This window comes from Ornithorhynchus anatinus, chromosome 3 (genome assembly GCF_004115215.2).
Source record: "Ornithorhynchus anatinus isolate Pmale09 chromosome 3, mOrnAna1.pri.v4, whole genome shotgun sequence".
Lineage (NCBI taxonomy): Eukaryota > Metazoa > Chordata > Mammalia > Monotremata > Ornithorhynchidae > Ornithorhynchus > Ornithorhynchus anatinus.
Window position 1 is genome coordinate 4,892,114 of NC_041730.1, and position 19,048 is coordinate 4,911,161.

General features: G+C 54.1%; 1 protein-coding gene across 2 annotated transcripts; it reads left to right on the plus strand.

Annotated features, from left to right (window-relative positions):
• Window positions 1–6,383: 6,383 nt before the first annotated feature.
• Window positions 6,384–18,728, plus strand: BET1L (Bet1 golgi vesicular membrane trafficking protein like). 2 transcript variants are annotated; one of them, XM_029061668.1, is made up of 4 exons: window positions 6,384–6,433; window positions 11,450–11,541; window positions 13,785–13,841; window positions 18,138–18,728. In XM_029061668.1, the coding sequence occupies exons 1-4, from the start codon at window positions 6,415–6,417 to the stop codon at window positions 18,288–18,290; spliced, it is 321 nt and encodes a 106-aa protein (XP_028917501.1). In that variant the 5' UTR covers window positions 6,384–6,414; the 3' UTR covers window positions 18,291–18,728. The 2 variants fall into 2 exon arrangements, with proteins under 2 accessions (XP_028917501.1, XP_028917500.1); XM_029061667.1 differs by lacking the exon at window positions 18,138–18,728 and adding an exon at window positions 17,288–17,838.
• The last annotated feature ends 320 nt before the right edge of the window (window positions 18,729–19,048 follow it).

Consider the following 19,048-nt stretch of genomic DNA (forward strand, 5'->3'; position numbering starts at 1 on the left):
TCTAAGCGCTGGGGGAGATACAGGGTAATCAGGTTGTCCCACGTGGGGCTCACAGTCCTAATCTCCATTTTACAGATGAGGTCACCGAGGCACCGAGAAGTGAAGTGACCTGCCCAAAGTCACACGGCTGACAAGTGGCTGAGCCGGAATTAGAACCCACAACCTCTGACTCCCAAGCCCGGGCTCTTTCCATTAAACCACGCTGCTTCTCTTGTATGCTCCCCAGCGCTTAGTACAGTGCTCTGCACCCAGTGAGAGTTCAATAAATATAACCGAATGACTGACTGGCCTGGGTTCTAATTCTGGCTCTGCCATTTGTCTGCTGTGTGACCTTGGGCAAGTCACTTAACTTCTCTGGGTCTGTTTCCTCATCTGTAAAATGGGGATTGAATCTTACTTCCTCTCTCCTTAGACTGAGAGCCCCAGGTTGGATAGGGACTCCGTCCACCTGAATATCTTGTATCTACCCCATTGCTTAGAATAGTGCTTGACACATAATAAGCGCTTAACAAATACCATAAGTATTATTATTTGAACAGGGAAAATGGGGGGTCCCGAGTTAAGGCTCCCAAACTGAGGCTTAATTCAGTGTTGCACTTGCAAATATTTGCAGTTGGAAAGAGCACAGAACGAGGGCTCAAAAGACCTAGGTTCTAGGCCCAGCTCTGTCCCTCGGCTGCTGGGTGATCTCAGACAAGTCACTTAACCTCTCTGGGCTTCTGTTTCTTCATCTGTAAAATAGCATGGCATAGGAGATCAAGCCCGGGCCTGGGAGTCAGAAGGATCTGGGTTCTAATCTTAGCTCTGCCACCTGTCAGCTGTGTGACTTTGGGCAAGTCACTTCACTTCTCTGGGCCTCAGTGACCTCACCTGTAAAATGGGGATTAAGACTGTGAGCTCCTTGTGGGACAGGGACTACGTCCAACCTGATGAGCTGGTATCTACCTCAGTGCTTAGAAAAGTGCTTGGCATATACTAAGTGCTTAACAAATACTATTATTATTATTTTATTAGCTGCTCTTCTTCCCACTTAGCCTATGTGCCCCACGTGGGACCTGTGCTGTGTCTAATTTGACTATAATAATAGCACTATTTGTTAAGTACTTGTTATGTGCCAAGCTCTGTTCTAAGCGCTGGGGGAGATATGAAGTAATCAGGTTGTCCCACCTGGGGCTCACAGTCTTCATCCCCATTTTACAGATGAGGGCTTAGTACAGTGCCTGGTACATAGTAAGCGCTTCACAAATGTCACTGTTATTATCGTTATTATTATCACACCTACCAAAGGCTTCCGTTTCTTCCGGTCAATGGCCCCGTGGCCATCTGACTTCTGAAATCCACCTCCTCCAGGAAGCCTTCTTAGAGTAAGATCTCCTGATTATTAAGAACTGTACCGGCTCCCTGACTGACCCCGATCCCTCCACCAACACTGAATCACTTGGCCAATTTGTATGATCCATGCTTTCCCGATGGATTTTGGTGGTCCTGCCACTTGGGCTTTCTACCCTCTAGTCCGTCAGCCCGGTCTGGGCCTATCTGACCCATCTCCGCTGCTCACGATCCGGCTTCCGGAGGGAGGACCTGTGCCTACTCCTTCCTCCGTCCTTTCCCGCAACGCCCAGTTTGAGGCCGTGCCGGTCACGGGTTTGTGAGCCAGGTGGTCTGACTGATCGAGTGACATTCACTGACACAGGAGCTGCTTGGCAGGTGGACTGACTGGCAGACTCGCTTATGGAAGGGTTGTTTGACGAGGAGACTGACTGGCTGACAGGTTGTCAGAAGGGCTGCTTGACAGGCGGATGGGCTGACAAACTCACTGCTGGTTGACAGGCAGACTGGCTGACAGGCGGACACACTGCTGGAAAGGCTGCCCGACAGGAGGCCTGACTAATGGACTTCAGACTCACTGCTCCGGTCCATACTTCACTCTGCCTGTTTTCTACAAAAACATTCAGGCCACATTTCCCCTCTCCTCAAGAACCTCCAGTGGTTGCCCACCCACCTCCTCCTCAAACAGAAACTCCTCCCCATTGGCTTCAAAGCCCTCAATCACCTTCCACCCCCTACCTCAACTTTCACTCATTCATTCATTCAATAGTATTTATTGAGCGCTTTCTATGTGCAGAGCACTGTACTAAGCGCTTGGAATGTACAATTCGGCAACAGATAGAGACAATCCCTGCCCAGTGACGGGCTCACAGTCTAACCGGGGGAGACAGACAGACAAAAACAATAGCAATAAATAGAATCAAGGGGATGTACATCTCATTAACAAAATAAATAGGGTAATACAAATCTGTACAAATGAGCAGACGAGCATAGTGCTGAGGGGAGGGGATGGGAGAGGGGGAGGAGCAGAGGGAAAGGGGGGGAAAGGAGCCTTAGTTGAGGCGAGGTGAAGCAGCTCGCACATTTGGCCCCTCTAATGCTAACCTTCTGGCTGTACCTCCATCTCGTCTATCTCGCTGCAGATCTCTCGCCCACATCCTTCCTCTGGCCTGGAACGCCCTCCCCACTCATATCCGACAGACCATCACTCTCCTCTCTTCGAGGCCTTATTGGAGGCACATTGCCTCCGAGAGGTCTTCCCTGACTTAACCCTCCATTCCTTAATTCCCATTCCCTTCTGCGTCGTCCTGACTTGCTCCCGTTATTCATCCCCCCTCCCAGCCCCGGTGCTTACATACGTATCTGTAATTCATTTATTTGTATTAACGTCCCTCTCCCCCTCTAGAAAGTAAGCTTGTTGTGAGCAGGGCACGTGCCTGTTGATTGTTATATTGTACTCTCCCAAGTGCTTAGTTCAGCGCTCTACACACAGTAAGCGCTCAATAAATACAATCGACTGACTTACTGACTGACTGACTGATGGCTGGAAGGGCTGCCTAACAGGTAGACAGACCGACCGAATGACCGACTCACTGACAGGAAGACCGACGGGTGGAAGGACCGACTGACTAATGGACCTGATGTCCGGGCTGCCCGGCAGACGGACTAACGGACCGACAGACTCACTGATGTAAGGACTGCCTGACAGACGGAGGGAAGGGCTGACTTCCCGGTTGGCAGACTGACTTTCTGGCCAACCGCCAGCCTGTCTGCTGAACGGACGGGCGGCCATCTCTTGGACCGTTTTAGGTTACTCCCTCGCTCCCACCCTCCCAGGCGCCTTGCCTTCCCCCTCCCTCCCGATCTCCCTCCTGCACACCTTCCACCTCCCTCTTGCCTGTCCTCCCTCGCACCCTCCCTTCTGCCTTCCTCCTCCCTCTCACCCTCCTTCCCTCACCCTTTGCCCCTCCCTCCTGCTCTTCCTCCCTCCCGTCTTCCCCCTCCCTCCCGGCTTCCTTCCCTCACACCTTCCCCCTCCTGCTCTTCCTCCCTCTCACCCTCTCTCCCGCCTTCACCCTCCCTCTCACCTTCCTTCCCTCACAACTTCCCGCTCCCTCCTGCCCTTCCTCCCTCGTGCCCTCCTTCCTGCTTTCGCCCTCGCTCTCACCCTCCTTCCCTCACCCCTTCCCCTTCTCTCCTGCCCTCCCTTCCTCCCGCCTTCCTTCCCGCCTTCGCCCTTCCTCTCACCTTCCTTCCCTCACACCTTTCTGCTCCCTCGTGCCCTTCCTCCCTCGTGCCTTCCTTCCCGCTCCCTCCTGCCCTTCCTCCCTCGTGCCTTCCTTCCCGCCCCCTCCTGCCCTTCCTCCCTCGTGCCTTCCTTCCCGCCTTCGCCCTCCCTCTCACCCTCCTTCCCTCACAGCTTCCCCTTCTCTCCTGGCCTCCCTCCCTCCCACCTGCCTCTCCTCCGTCACGCCCTCCCTCCCGCCTTCGTCCTCCTTGCGGCCTTCGCCCTTCCTCTCACCCTCTTTCCCTCACCCCTTCCCCTTCTCTCCTGCCCTCCCTTCCTCCCGCCTTCCTTCCCGCCTTCGCCCTCCCTCTCACCTTCCTTCCCTCACACCTTCCCGCTCCCTCACACCCTCCTTCCCTCGTGCCTTCCCTCTGCCATGTGCCCTCTCTTCTGTTCTCCCTCCAGCCCTCCCTTGCCCCTTGCTCCTCCCTCACACCTTCGCCCTCCCTCTCCCCCTCCTTCTCTCACCCCTTCCCCTTCTCTCCTGCCCTTCCTCCCTCCCTCGGGCCTCCCTCCTCCCTCACACCGTCCCCTTCCTTCCCCTCACAGCTTTCTCAGTCTCCTGCCCTTCCCCGTGCCTTCCCTCCCTTTAAGGATTCATTAAGGGATTATGAATGTCCATTCATTCATTCATTCATTCATTCATTCATTCATTCATTCATGCAATAGTATTTATTGAGCGCTTATTATGTGCACAGCACTGTACTAAGCGCTTGGAATGTACAAATCGGTAACAGACAGTCCCTGCCCTTTGACGGGCTTACAGTCTAATCGCTTAGTACATTCCAAGCGCTTAGCACTGTGTTGTGCACATAGTAAGCGCTCAATAAATACTCTTGAATGAAGAGACTGGGCTTGGAAGTCAGAGGTCATGGGTTCGAATTCCAGCTCTGCCGCTTGCCAGCTGTGTGTGACTTTGGACAAGTCTCTGGGCCTCAGTGACCTCATCTGTAAAATGGGGATGAAAACGGTGAGCCCCACGTGGGACAACCTGATCACCTTGTGTCCCCCCAGCGCTTAGTACAGTGCTCTGGACATAGTAAGCGCTCAATAAATACTAATGAATGAATGCTTGGAGAAGCAGCGTGGCTCAGTGGAAAGAGCACGGGCTTTGGAGTCACAGGTCATGGGTTGGAATCCCGGCTCTGCCCCTTGTTCATTCATTCATTCATTCAATAGTATTTATTGAGCGCTTACTAGGTGCAGAGCACTGTACTAAGCGCTTGGAATGAACAAGCTGGCAACAGATAGAGACGGTCCCTGCCGTCTGACGGGATTACGGTCTAATCGGGGGAGAAGGACAGACGAGAACGATGGCGATAAATAGAGTCGAGGGGAAGAACAGCTCGTAAAAACAATGGCGACTAAATAGAATCGAGGCGATGTACATTTCATTAACAAAATAAATAGGGTAATGGAAGTATATACAGTTGAGCGGACGAGTACGGCGCCGAGGGGATGGGAAGGGAGAGGGGGAGGAGCAGAAGGAGATGGGGGGCAAGAGGGTTAAGCTGCGGAGAGGTGAAGGGGGGGCGGTAGAGGGAGGAGAGGGAGAAGAGGAGCTCAGTCTGGGAAGACCTCTCGGAGGAGGTGAGCTTTAAGTAGGGTTTCGAAGAGGGGAAGAGAACGAGTCTGGCGGAGGCGAGGAGGGAGGGCGTTCCGGGACCGCGGGAGGACGCGGCCCGGGGGTCGACGACGGGATGGGCGAGACCGGGGGACGGCGAGGAGGTGGGCGGCGGAGGAGCGGAGCGTGCGGGGTGGGCGGTGGAAAGAGAGAAGGGAGGAGAGGTAGGAAGGGGCAAGGTGATAGATAGCCTTGAAGCCTAGAGTGAGGAGTTTTTGTTTAGATCGGAGGCTGATAGGCAACCATTGGAGGTGTTTAAGAAGGGGAGTGACAGGCCCAGAGCGTTTCTGCGGGAAGATGAGCCGGGCGGCGGAGTGAAGAGTAGACCGGAGCGGGGCGAGAGAGGAGGAAGGGAGGTCAGAGAGAAGGCTGACACGGTAGTCTAGCCGGGATATAACGAGAGCCCGTAATAGTAAGGTAGCCGTTTGGGTGGAGAGGAAAGGGCGGATCTCGGCGATATTGTCAGCTCGTCAGCTGTGTGACCGTGGGCAAGTCACTTCACTTCTCTGGGCCTCAGTGACCTCATCTGTAAAAAGGGGATGAAGACTGTGAGCCTCACGTGGGACAACCTGATTCATTCATTCATTCATGCAATAGTGTTTATTGAGCGCTTACTCTGTGCAGAGCACTGGACTAAGCGCTTGGAATGCACAAGTCGGCAACAGATCGAGACAGTCCCTGCCCTTTGACGGGCTTACGGTCTAATCGGGGGAGACAGGCAGACGAGAACAGTGGCAATAAATAGAGTCGAGGGGAAGAACATCTCGTAAAAACAATAGCAACTAAATAGAACCTGAAGACCCTATATCTCCCCCAACGCTTAGGACAGGGCTCTGCACCTAGTAAGCGCTTAGCAAATACTATGATGATGATGAATACCCTCCCGCGCGCCCGCGCGCCCTCGCGCCTCGCCCCTCCCTCTGGCGCGCGCCCCCTCGCCCGCCCCCGCGGTGGGGCGTCACTGCTGCCCCCTGCCGGCCGGTCCGGGCGGAGCGTCGGCCGGGGAGGGGGCGGGGCCTCGGGCCCGGCTCGTCCTCGTGGTGCGCGCGCCTGCGCGGAAGCCCCGCCCCCGCCGCCCCCGTGACCCCGCGCGCCACGTCTGCGGCGGCGGCGGGGGCGCGCGGACGGGGGCGCGGACGGGGCCGGGGGCGCGGACGGGGCCGGGGCCGCGGACATGGCCGACTGGGGCCGAGGTGAGCGTCCAGCCCGCACCCCGGGACTGACCCCCCCCCCCCCCCCCACCCTCCAACTCGCCCCCTCCCCCGGCCAGCTCCCGGAGACCCAGCGCCAAACCCCAAGGCCGCACTGTCGTCTCTGGAAGCCCCAGCCTCCCTCCCCGGGCGGGCCGGGCCGGGCCGGACACTGACTCCCAGGACTGGCCACTCTCATAAAAAACCCAACCTCAGTCCCCGGGCCGGGCAGTGACCCCCGCACTGTCCACCTCTCTAAACCCCAATCTCAGTCCCCAGGCCGGGCAGTGACTCACGGGACTGTCCACTTTCATAAATCCAACCTCAGTCCCCGGGCCGGGCAGTGACCCCTGCACCGTCCACCTCTCTAAACCCCAGCCTCCCTCCCCGGGCCGGGCAGTGACCCCCACACTGTCCACCCCTGGAAGCCCCAATCTCCCTCACCAGGCGGGCCGGACACTGACTCCCAGGACTGGCCACTCTCATAAAAACCCAACCTCAGTCCCCGGGCCGGGCAGTGACCCCCGCACTGTCCACCTCTCTAAACCCCAATCTCAGTCCCCAGGCCGGGCACTGACTCCCGGGACTGGCCACTTTCATAAACCCAACGTCAGTCCCCGGGCCGGGCTGTGACCCCCGCACTGTCCACCCCTGGAAGCCCCAGCCTCCCTCCCCGGGCGGGCCGAGCACTGACTCCCTGGACTGGCCACTTTCATAAAAAGCCAACCTCAGTCCCCAAGCCGGGCAGTGGCCCCCACACTGTCCACCTCTGGAAGTCCCAGCTTCCCTCCGAAGGCCGGACAGTGACTCCCGGGACTGTCCACTTTCATAAACCCAACCTCAGTCTTCAGGCTGGGCAGTATCCCCCGCACTGTCCACCTCTGGAAACCTCAATCTCAGTCTGCCGGCCAGACAGTGACTCCCGGGACTGTCCACTTCCATAAACCCAGTCTCGGTCCCCAGGCCTGGCAGTGACCCCTGCACTGTCCACCTCTCTAAACCCCAGCCTCCCTCCCCGGGCCGGATAGTGACTCCTAGGACTGGCCACTCTCATAAAAACCCAACCTCAGTCCCCAGGCCGGGCAGTAACCCCCACACTGTCCACTTCTGGAAACCCCAATCTCATTCCCCAGGCCGGGCAGTGACTCACGGGACTGTCCACTTTCATAAATCCAACCTCAGTCCCCAGGCCGGGCAGTGACCCCCGCACTGTCCACCTCTCTAAACCCCAGCCTCCCTCCCCAGGCTGGGCAGTGACCCCCAGGACTGTCCACTTTCACAAAAACCCAACCTCAGTGCCCAAGATGGGCAGTAACTCCCGCACTGTCCACCTCCGGAAGCCCCAGCCTCCCTCCCCCGGCCGGGCAGTAACTCCCGGGACTGTCCACTCTCATAAAAGTCAGAGGTCATGGATTCTAATCCCAGCTCTGCCGCTTGTCAGCTGTGTGACTTTGGGCAAGTCGCTTAACTTCTCTGGGCCTCAGTTACCTCATCTGGAAAATGGGGATGAAGACTGGGAGCCCCGCGTGGGACCTGATTACCCTGTATCTACACAAGGGCTTAGAATAGTGCTCGGCACATAGTAAGCGCTTAACAAATGCCAACATCATCATCATCATAAACCCAGTCTCAGTCCCCAGGCCGGGCAGTAACCCCCGCACTGTCCACCTCTCTAAACCCCTAACTCAGTCCCCAGGCTGGGTAGTGACTCCCGGGACTGTCCACTTTCATAAAAACCCAACCTCCGTCCCCAGGCCGGGCCGTGACTCCCGCACTGTCCACCCCTGGAAACCCCAATCTCAGTCCCCAGGCCGGGCAGTGACTCCCGGGACTGTCTACTTTCATAAATCCAACCTCATTCCCCGGCCAGGCAGTAACTCCCGCACTGTCCACCTCTCTAAACCCCAATCTCATTCCCCAGGCCGGACAGTGACTCCCGGGCCTGTCCGCTTTCAGAAATCCAACCTCAGTCCCCAGGCCGGGCAGTAACTGTCAACCTGCGTAAACCCAGTGTCAATCCCCAGCCTGCGTAGCGACTCCAGGGACTGTCCACCTCTGTAAGGCCCAACCTCAGCCCTCAGGCCAGGCGGGACCCCCGGGACTGTCCAGTTCTGTAAATCCAACCTTAGTCCCCAGGCCGGTTAATGACTCCCGGGATTGTCCACCTCCATAAACCCAACCTCAGCCCCCAGGCTGGGCAGTAACTCCCGGGGTTGTCCACGTCCATAAACCCGACCTTAGTCCTCAGGCTGGGCAGTGACTCCCGGAGCCGTCCATAAACCCAGCCTCAGCCCCCAGGCCGGGCAGTAACTCCTGGGACTGTCCAATCAATCAACCAATCATATTTATTGAGTGCTTACTATGTGCAGTGCGTTTTGCTAAGCACTCGAGAGAGTACAATACAATATGACAGTCCCATTCCTTGCTCATAATGAACTTACAGTCTAGAGGGGGAGATAGACATTAATATGTCTAATATGATATGTCTATTAGACGTTAGCATGTCTAATAGAGAAGCAACATGGCTTAGTGGAAAGAGCCCGGGCTTGGGAGTCAGAGGTCGTGGATTCTAATCCCGGCTCTGCCCCTTGTCAGCTGTGTGACTTTGGGCAAGTCACTTACATCTCTGTGCCTCAGTTACCTCATCCGTAAAATGGAGATTAAGACTGTGAGCCCCACGTGGGACAACCTGATCACCTTGTATCTCCCCCAGCGCTTAGAAGATTGTTTGGCACATCATAAATCTTCCCAAATACTCTCATTATTATTATTATTGATAAAAACAAATAAATGACAGTTAAGTGCTGAGGGGCCGGGAGGTGGGGTTGAATAAAAAGGAACAAGTCGGTGATACAGAAGGGAGTGGAAGAAAAGGAAAAGTGGGCTTAGTCGGGGAAGACCTCTTGGAGGAGACGGGCCTTCAGTAAGGTTTTGAAGAGGGGGCGAGTAATTCTTGAATATGAAGAAGGAAGGCGTTCTGGGCCAGAGGCAGGACGTGGGCGAGAGGCCGGTGGCGAGAGAGATTGATTGATTGATTGAGATGGACAAGATGGAGGTACACTGCGTAAGTTGGCATTAGAGGAGCAAAGTGTGTGGGCTGGGTTGTAGGAGAGTAGTGAGGTGAGGTAATAATAATGATGGTATTTGTTAAGTGCTGACTCTGTGCCAGACACTGTACTAAGCGCATCGGGGGATACAAGCAAATTGAGTTGGACACAGTCCCCGTCCCATGTGGGGCTCACAGTCTCAACCTCCATTTTACAGATGAGATAACTGAGGCACAGAGAAGTGAAGTGACGAGTGACAGAACCTGGAATAGAACCCATGACCTTGTGACTCCCAAGCCCCTACTCTAGGGGCAAGGTGGTGGAGAGCTTTAAAGCCAATGGTCTGGAGTGTCTGTGTGATGTGGAGGTGGATGGGCAACCACTGGAGGTTCTTGACGAGTGGCGAAACATGGACTGAACTTTTTTTTAGAAAACTGATCCGGCTGGCAGGGTGAGATATGGTCTGGAGTGGGTGGCGTCAGAGAGGTCAGCAAGGAGGCCGATACCGTAATCAAGGCGGGATAGGATAAGTGCCTGGTTTAACGTGATAGCCGTTTGGATAGAGAGGAAAGGGTGGATTTTAGCGTTGTTGAGGAGGTTGAACCGACAGGATTTAGTGATAGATTGAATATGTTGGTTGAATGAGAGAGAGGTAAAGGATAACACCATGGTTATGGGCTTGTGAGACAGGAAGGTCGGTGGTGCCGTCTACAGTGATGGGAAAGTGACAGGGAGGACAGGGTTTGGGTGGGAAGATCAAAAGTTCTGTTTTAGGCTTGTTAAATTAGAGATGCCGACAGGACGTCCAAGTAGTGATGTCTTGAAGGCAGGAGGAAATGCGAGACTGCGGAGAGGAAGAGACATAACGGCTGGAGATGTAGTCTGTCCACCTCTGAAAACCCAACCTCAGCCCCCCAAGCTGGCTAGTGACTCCTAGGACCCTCTGCCTCCGTGAACCCATCCTCAGCTCCCAGGCTGGGCAGTGACTCCCTGGAATGTCCACCTCTGTGAGCCCCAGCCTCAGCATCCAAGCTGGGCAGTGAATCCCAGGACCATCCACCTCTCCAAACCCCAACCTCAGTCCCCAGATCCTGGGATCCAACTGGGATCCAACTCTCCCCACGCTTAGCAGTGTCCTTTTCCCCACTGTGGATGGCCGGACCTACTGCCTCTGTCAACCCTCTGACCTCTTCCTCATCCTCCCTTCTTCCTTCCTTCTAATAATAATAGGGATAATAACAATAATCATAGTGATATTTGCCCCCCAAGCACTTCTCTAAGCACTGGGGAAGATGCAGGTTAATCAGGATGGACCCAGACCTTTTCCCACATGGGGCTCACAGTCTAGGAAGGAGAGAGAACAGGTATTTCATCCCCATTCTTACCGACGAGGAAAACGAGGCCCAGAAAAGTTAAGGAAGTTTCCAAAGGTCACTTAGCTGGCAAGTGGCAGAGCCGGGATTAGAATCCGGGATTAGAGAAGCAGAGTTGCATAGTGGATAGAGCCCGGGCATGGGAGTTGGAAGGACCTGAGTTCTAATCCGAGTTCCGCCACTTGTCCTCTGGGTGACCTTGGGCAAGGCACTTCACTGCTCTGTGCCTTAGTTCCCTCACCTGAAAAAGAATGGGGCATAATAATTATAACTGTGGTATTTGTTTAGCACTTACTTTGTGCCAAGCACTGTTCTAAACACTGGGGAAGAGACAAGGTCATCAGGTTGTCCCAGGTGGGGCTCACGGTCTTCATTCCCATTTGACAGATGAGGCAACTGAGGTCCAGAGAAGTGACTTGCCCAAAGTCACACAGCTGCCAAGTGGCAGAGCCGGGATTAGAACCCCCGACCTCTGACTCCCAAGCCCGGGTCGGAGCCGCTAAGCCACCCTGCTTCTGGGACTTGGGAATTCTGTTAGGAAGGGCCACGGGGCTAAGCCAGCCTCCTCAGGCGGGACTCAGCTCTTTCTCGTCCTGCAGGTGGTTCATCAAGCGCAGTGGATGACCTGCTCGATGTCGAGAACAAGCGGATTGCCGACGGTTTGGCCACCAAGGTCACCAGGTTGAAATCGGTGTGTGGCTGACTTCCCCTCTCGTCCTCTTAATGACAATAATAACAATAATAGTGTTTACTTGTTAAGCGCTTACTCTCTGCCAAGCACTGTACCAAGCCCCGGGGCAGATACGAGATCGCCAGGTCCCACTTGGGGCTCACGGGCTAAGTAGGAGAGAGGACAGGGATTGAATCCCCATAATCCTGGCTCCACCACTTGTCTGCTGTTTGCCCTTGGGCAAGTCACTTCACTTCTCTGTGCCTCAGTGACCTCATCCGTGAAATGGAGATTGAAACTATGAGCCCCACGTGGGACAGAGACTGTGTCCAACCCGATTTGCTTGTATAATAATAATACTAATGTTGGTATTTGTTAAGTGCTTACTATGTGCCGAGCACTGTTCTAAGCTCTGGAGTAGGTAGCTACAGGGTAATCAGGCTGTCCCACGTGAGGCTTACAGTCTTCATCCCCATTTTACAGATGAGGTAACTGAGGCCCAGAGAAGTTAAGTGACTTGCCCAAAGTCACACAGCTGACAGGTGGCAGAGCCAGGATTAGAACCCATGACCTCTGACTCCTAAGCCCGTGTTCTTTCCACTGAGCCATGCTGCTTCTCTTGTATAATGTTGGTATTTGTTAAGCACTCACTATGTGCAGAGCACAAAGCGCTGGAGTAGATACAGGGTAATCAGGTTGTCCCACGTGAGGCTCACGGTTAATCTCCATTTTACAGATGAGGTAACTGAGGCCCAGAGAAGTGAAGTGACTTGTCCACAGTCACCCAGCTGACAAGCGGCGGAGCTGGGATTCGAACCCATGACCTCTGACTCCCAAGCCCAGGCTATTTCCACTGAGCCACGCTGCTTAGTACAGTGCCTGGCATATAGTAAGCGCATAACAAATACTGTAACAATGATAATAATAATAATTGATTAGAACCCATGACCTCTGACTCCCAAGCCTGGGCTCTTTCCACTGAGCCATGAGTAAGATGAGCACTAACGGCCTGTAAGAAGCGGCATGTGAGAGTAGTAGAAGAAGCATTTACTGAGCGTCCACTTGGTGCAGTGTACTATACTGGGCGTATGGGAAGTTCAGAATAACAAAATGACACCCTCCCCTCCCCTCATGCAGTTTACATGCTACATGGGGAAGACAGACATTAACTATTTCAACTAGAAAAGTCAAAAATAAATAAGACAGGTGTATATACGGAAAGAGAGAGAGCATATATGCTAATAAGGGTGTAAATGAGTTTTTAAGGGCTGGAATTAGCTGAAGGGATGATATAGCAGGGTGCTGGGAAATCAGTCAGGGAAGGCTTGTTGGAGGGTGGGATTTTAGGAGGGCTTTGAATGCCGGAAGAGCTGTGGTCTGGCCGATGTGGGAAGGGAGGAGGCCCCAAGCTGGGGAAATAGCGTGAGCGAGGAGACGGAGGTGGGCGAGTCGAGAGTGAGGAGACGGAGGCGGGAGACTCCAGAGCGAGGAGATGCAGGCGGGAAAGTCGAGAGCGAGGAGACGCAGGCGGGAAAGTCGGGAGCGAGGAGAGGCAGGTGGGAGAATCGAGAGTGAAGAGATGGAGGTGGGCAAGTCGAGAGTGAGGAGACGCAGGTGGGAGAGTCGAGAGCGAGGAGATGGAGGCGGGAGAGTCGAGAGCGAGGAGATGGGAGCCGAGAGTCGAGAGCGAGGAGATACAGGTGGGAAGGTCGAGAACAAGGAGATGGAGACGGGAGAGTCGAGAGCGAGGAGGCGGAGGCGGGAGAGAAGAACGAGGAGACAGAGCCAGGAGAATCGAAAGCAAGGAGACGGAGACGGAAGAGCCTAGAGAGAGGGGATGGAGCCGGTGGAATCGAGACCGAGGCGATGGAGGCGGGAGAGTCGAGCGAGGAGATGGAGGTGGGGAGTGGAGAGCGAGGGACAACCAGAAGGTTGGCTTGGGGGCAACGAAGGCGAAGAGCGGGCGAGGAGCGGGTAAAGAGAGCGGGTAGGTAAGGAGGGGCCAGAAGTTTGAGGCGGGGAACGTGTCTACCAACTGTTGAATCGACCTCTCCCAAGCGCTTAGTACAGTGTTGGGCACCCAGTAAGCCCTCAGTAAATACCGTTGACCGACAGAACCTTGAAACGACTGGGAGGGATTTCCGTTACAAGAGACACAGGGAGCGGAAAGACAACCTCGTTGAGCAGGAGCTGAGATTGAATGGGAATCGGGACGCTTGAGTTTCGGGGAGTCATCACCTTCCAACTTTCCGTGTCTTGACCAGCTGGCCCTGGACATCGACAAGGATGCCGAGGACCAGAACCGTTACCTGGATGGCATGGTAAGCAACCGCTCCGATTTCTGGAGAGCGGCCAGGGGCCGCTCCCCCCCTCCCCACCCACCATGCGTGGGAGGGCTTCGTGAGTCCAAAACCCAAGTCAGCTCTGGATGCAACCAATCAATCAATCAGACAGTCAATTCAGTTTGTTGAGCGTCTCTTCTGTGCAGAGCACTGTAGCAAGTCTTTATTATTGGGCTATTTGTAAAAGTGCTTATGTGTCCAACACTGTAGTAAGCACCGGGAGAGGTTCAAGATTATCAAATTAGTCCCTGTCCCATGTGGGGCTCCCAGTTTGAGGGGGAGGGAGAATGGGCATCATAAACCCATTTCACAAGTGAGGAAACCAAAGCCCAGAGAATGAAAATGACTTCCTCAAGATCCTACAGCAGGCAAGGACAGAGCTGGGATTAGAACCCAGGTCCTCTGACTCCTGGACTCTTTCCACGAGGCCACACTTCTTCATGCTACAATAACCCACAGACAGGAAGGTGATTTTCCCATCGCTGTAGACGGCACCGCCATCCTTCCGGTCTCACAAGCCCCTAACCTTGGTGTTATTCTTGACTCCTCTTTCTCGTTCAACCCACATATTCGATCACCACTAAATCCTGTCGATTCCATCTTCACAACATCGCTAAAAATCCATCCTTTCCTCTCCATCTAAATTACTACCACATTAATCCAAGCTCTCATCCCGCCCTGCCTTGATGACTGTATCAGCCTCCTTGCTGACTTCCCTGCCTCCTGTGTTTCCCCACTCCTATATTTCACTCTGCTGCCCGGATCGTTTTTCTACCAAAATATTCTGTCCGTATTTCCCCACTCCTCAAGAACCTATAGTGGTTGCCCATCCACCTCCGCATCAAACACCCTCGGCTTTACATAGCCCTCAATCCCCTTTTCTCCTCCTACCTCACCTCGCTGCTCTCCTACAACAACCCAGCCCGCACACTTCGCTCCTTTAACACCAGCCTTCTCACTGTCCCTCCGTCTCGTCTATCTCATCTCCTACCTCTCTCCCACATCCCACCTTTGGCCTGGAAGGCCTCCCTCTTCGAATCCAACGGACGATGACTCTCTCCCTCTTCAAAACCTCCTGAAAGCCCATCTCCTCCAAGAGGCCTTCCCTGACTAAGCCCTCCTCTCCTCTTATCCCCTCTCCCTTCTGCGTCGCCCTCACTTGCTCCATTCATCTCCCGCTGTCAGCCCCTCACCACTTATGTACTTATCTGTATTTATATTAATGTCCGCCTCCCCCTCTAGACTGTTCGCTCATTGTAGGCAGGGATTGTGTCCGTTAATTGTTGTATTGGACTCTCCCAAGCATTTAGTATTCATTCATTCATTCAATAGTATTTATTGAGCGCTTACTATGTGCAGAGCACTGGACTAAGCGCTTGGATCGGACAATTCGGCAACAGATAGAGACGAATCCCTGCCCATTGACGGGCTCACATTCTAACCGGGGGAGACAGACGGACAAAAACAAGACAACTTAATAGCAATAAATAGAATCAAGGGGATGGACACCTCATTAACAAAATAAATAGGGTAATAAAAATATATACAAATGAGCACAGTGCTGAGGGGAGGGGAAGGGAGAGGAGGAGGAGTAGAGGGAAAGCGGGCTTAGCTGAGGGGAGGTGAAGGGGGGGCAGAAAGGCAGCAGAGGGAGCAGAGCTTAGTACGTGTAGTGAGCACCCAGTGATTGATTGATTGATTGATTGATGGTTGGGTGAGAGCTGTATGCAAGTGCTCGGAGAAGCACGGCCATGCCAGTGGCTAAGTGGCACAGAGATGGCAGTTGGGAGATGTAATCGGCAGTGATTTGAGATTAACGGGGGAAGGCCTTCCTTAAACTGACAGACCCCCGGGGGCGTTCAGAAAGGAAGCGGGCTTTGGTTTGGACTGTTCCATTAACCAGGCTCTGCGATCCCCTGTAGACTGTAAGCTCCAGGCGGGCAAGGATCGCCTCTGCCAACTCTGTTGTCTTGCACTTTCCCAAACCCTTAGTCCAGGGCTCGGCGCACCGTGAGCACTCAATAAATGCCTTCCATGCCTGGAAGTCCAGCCCTAAACCGTCCAGAAAGTCAATGCCTAGTGAGGGCAGGGAAATCAATCAAGCCTTTGGACTTATTGAGGGCCCTCTGGGTGCGATCTCAACACCGTGAGAAGCTGAGGAGAGTTAGCAGGCACAGGCTCTATCTGTCTTACCATAGACAGATGTTGAAATCCTTACAGATAAGAGGAAAGGTGTGTATGGATCTGATAAGAGAAGCAGCGTGGCTTAGTGGCAAGAGCCAAGGATTGGGAGTCAGAGGACGTGGGTTCTAATCTCGCCTCTGCCACTCGTCGGCTGCTTGACCTTGGTCACTTCACTTGTCTGTGCCTCAGTTACCTCATCGGTATAATGGGGATTAAGACTGTAAGCCGTACGTGGGACAACCTCATTTCCTTGTACCTATTCCAGCGCTTAGAACAGTGCTTGGCACGTAGTAAGCGCTTAACAAATACTATAATAATTATTAGTATCTGACTGTATCTTAGTAGCAGCATGGCCTAGTAGATAGAGCCCGGGCCTCGGGAGTCAGAAGGGCCTGGGGAGTCAGAAGGACCTGGGTTCTAATGCTGACTGCACACACGCCTGCTGTGTGACCTTGGGCAAGTCACTTTACTTCTCTGGACCTCAGTTACTTCATCTGTAAAATGAGGATTAAAACTGTGAGCCCCATGAGAGCCCTCTCTAGACTGTAAGGTCATTGGAGGCAGGGAATATATCTGTTTATTGTTATAGTATATTTTCCCAAGTGTTTAGTTCAGTGCTCTCAATAGAACACAGTAAGCACTCAATAAAAATGAATGAATGAATGATCATGGACAGTGACCAACCTTATATCTACCCGAGCGCTTAGTACGATGCCTGGCGCACAGTAAGTGCTTAACAGATACCATTTTTTAAAAAAAGAATTAGAATAAGCAATTGCCTGTCCAGTTGAGTCCCCGTGAGTGCGGAGGATGGATATAAACATGTGAGCCATAAGGGGATTGCTGGGGTACCACCCTGAAGGAGACTGGGAACTAAATGGGAAGGTTGGAAACTCAAGTGAATCGTTGGTTTGTATGAGGGAGAGTAGAGCTGCCCAACTTGGATTGGCGTGAGGAAGTAGCAGGCGAATCTCCCCCCACCGCCGCTCTTTGGTTTCACCGTGTTCCTATGGGTCTGTGAGCCCGGCAGAATGAAAGATGGTGGCGTTCTCGGTCCACCGGAGGCAGGGGGAGGGCGGTCCCCGAGTTCGGTGTTGCCGGGGCCCGAAGTTGGGCGTGGAACTTCTCGGTACTGGCTTGTGAAGGAACCTGTAGGCAGCGTTTCGGACGTTTAGGCGCGGTCCGTAGTCTCAGCGAGTGTGTGTCGGGGGCCACGTGTGAGGATGTCACCTCTCCCGCAGGACACAGACTTCATGAGCGTGACAGGCCTGCTGACAGGAAGCGTGAAGCGCTTCTCCACCATGACGCGCTCAGGGCGCGACAATCGCAAACTCCTCTGCTACGTCTCTGCCGGACTCATCTTCGTTTTCTTCATCCTCTACTATCTGGTGTCCAGAGCGCGGACCTGAGCGGGGCCTCGGCCCTGGGGGCGGGGGTAGGGAGGGAGTGCTTAACGAAAGGGACTGGGGGGGGAGAAGCAGAGCCTGACCCCGGCAGTAAAGGCCGCCTCTTTCCCCCAACGCTCTTCTCCGTCGCCCTTCCGGATTTTCCTGGATGAACAGGGGATTTCACTTCCAGGCCCCTTTTTAAGAAATCAGGGCAAAGTCAGGAATCAATTTCCCAGGATCTCCAGTGCCCTTGGACTTGGAGGGCAGGTTGGGGGTGAGTCCTGATGGAAGACGGGGGGAAATCCTTGAGAGCTACCCCTTTTCCCAGTGCGTAAGGAGCAGGATCGAAGGGTTCTGAGAGTTAGTGAGTGTGTGTGTGAGAGAAAGAGAGAGAAAGGAGGAGAGCAAAAAAGAAAAAGAGCCGCTGACCCGACTCTGAGAAGGAGGACTGGAGGCCTGGTCCTTCGGTTTTCAGGAAGACTGACCCCAGCAGGGTCCGGAAGCCCACCGGACAGGACCAGTAGGCAAAATATAGTCTTCCATCGAGCGAGCTGGACGTGAGCGGATTCTCCACTACTGAGTAGGGTCCGTGGGGACCAGAAGGCAAGCGGGCGGGCAGGCGGGGGTTGGGAGGGTGTTCCCACAGTCACCGTGAAGACCTGCTGGTTTTTAAGCCTCCTACCGTGCCCCTCCCCGCCTCCAGGCTGTCCAGTCAGAGGGATCCGGGGATGACCAGAAACTGGAAATGACCTCGACCGGCCGATTCCCCCAGAAGACCAGCCTGGACCCTCCCTCCCATTTCTCCCCCTTGGGTATCGGCAGCTGGCGCCGGGCCCCCCCGCAACAACTGGGATAGCCGGGGTGGGGAGGGCAATAAGGCAGACCTCAAAAAGGTCAGAGAGGAGCAAAGACAGTGATTCTGTGCTCCATCTCCACAGTCAGGGACCAGCCTTCTCCAAATTACCCACCTACGACAACCCCCGCCCCCCCACCCGCCTCGCGTTCCACTTTGTCCCGCTTTTGACTATTTCCGGCCCCCACCCCTTCAGCGTCTCTTTTCCTATCCCCTTTGTCTCCTTGGGAGGGGAAGTCAGGTCTAATTTAAAACATTTTTTTGTAATTGCTACCAAAAATGCCTCTATTGTATTCTCCCCCACCCAGGGTGCCATCCTTTTAAAAGCGTGCGGACAAAGTCGCTTTGTAATTATCGGCTTTATTTATTTTCCCCTACACCTCACAATTGTTCCTTGGTTCCGGTTTCCTTAATAAAAAGAAAAAAATCCTCAACGAAAAATCACTGTCCAAAGACGGGTTTCCTCATCTTTTTCGTTTCCCGGAGTTCTCTGCCGCTAGAGAGGAGGCGGGATTTGCCGGCGCTTGGATTTCTCATCTTCCTGATGAGAGTCAGGTCCACCCTTAGGTCACCACTCCCCGGCAGGCAGGCGGAACTTGCCAACCGAGGCACCAAGGGAGCGTTTTCGGCAACTCGGCCCCATCGCGAACATGAGACTGGACTAAAGGTCAGCTGACCGCAGGTGTGGGTATCTTACTGCTCCAGAACTCAGCCCGGTCAGTCATTCGTATTTATTGAGCGCTTACTGTGTGCAGAGCACT

Excerpts from the sequence above, each read along its gene's own strand:
- BET1L (XM_029061667.1), top strand. Across the intron at positions 11,542-13,784 it reads AGGTCACCAGGTTGAAATCG|CTGGCCCTGGACATCGACAA; the intron begins GTGTGTGGCTGA and ends TGTCTTGACCAG. Across the intron at positions 13,842-17,287 it reads ACCGTTACCTGGATGGCATG|GACACAGACTTCATGAGCGT; the intron begins GTAAGCAACCGC and ends CCTCTCCCGCAG.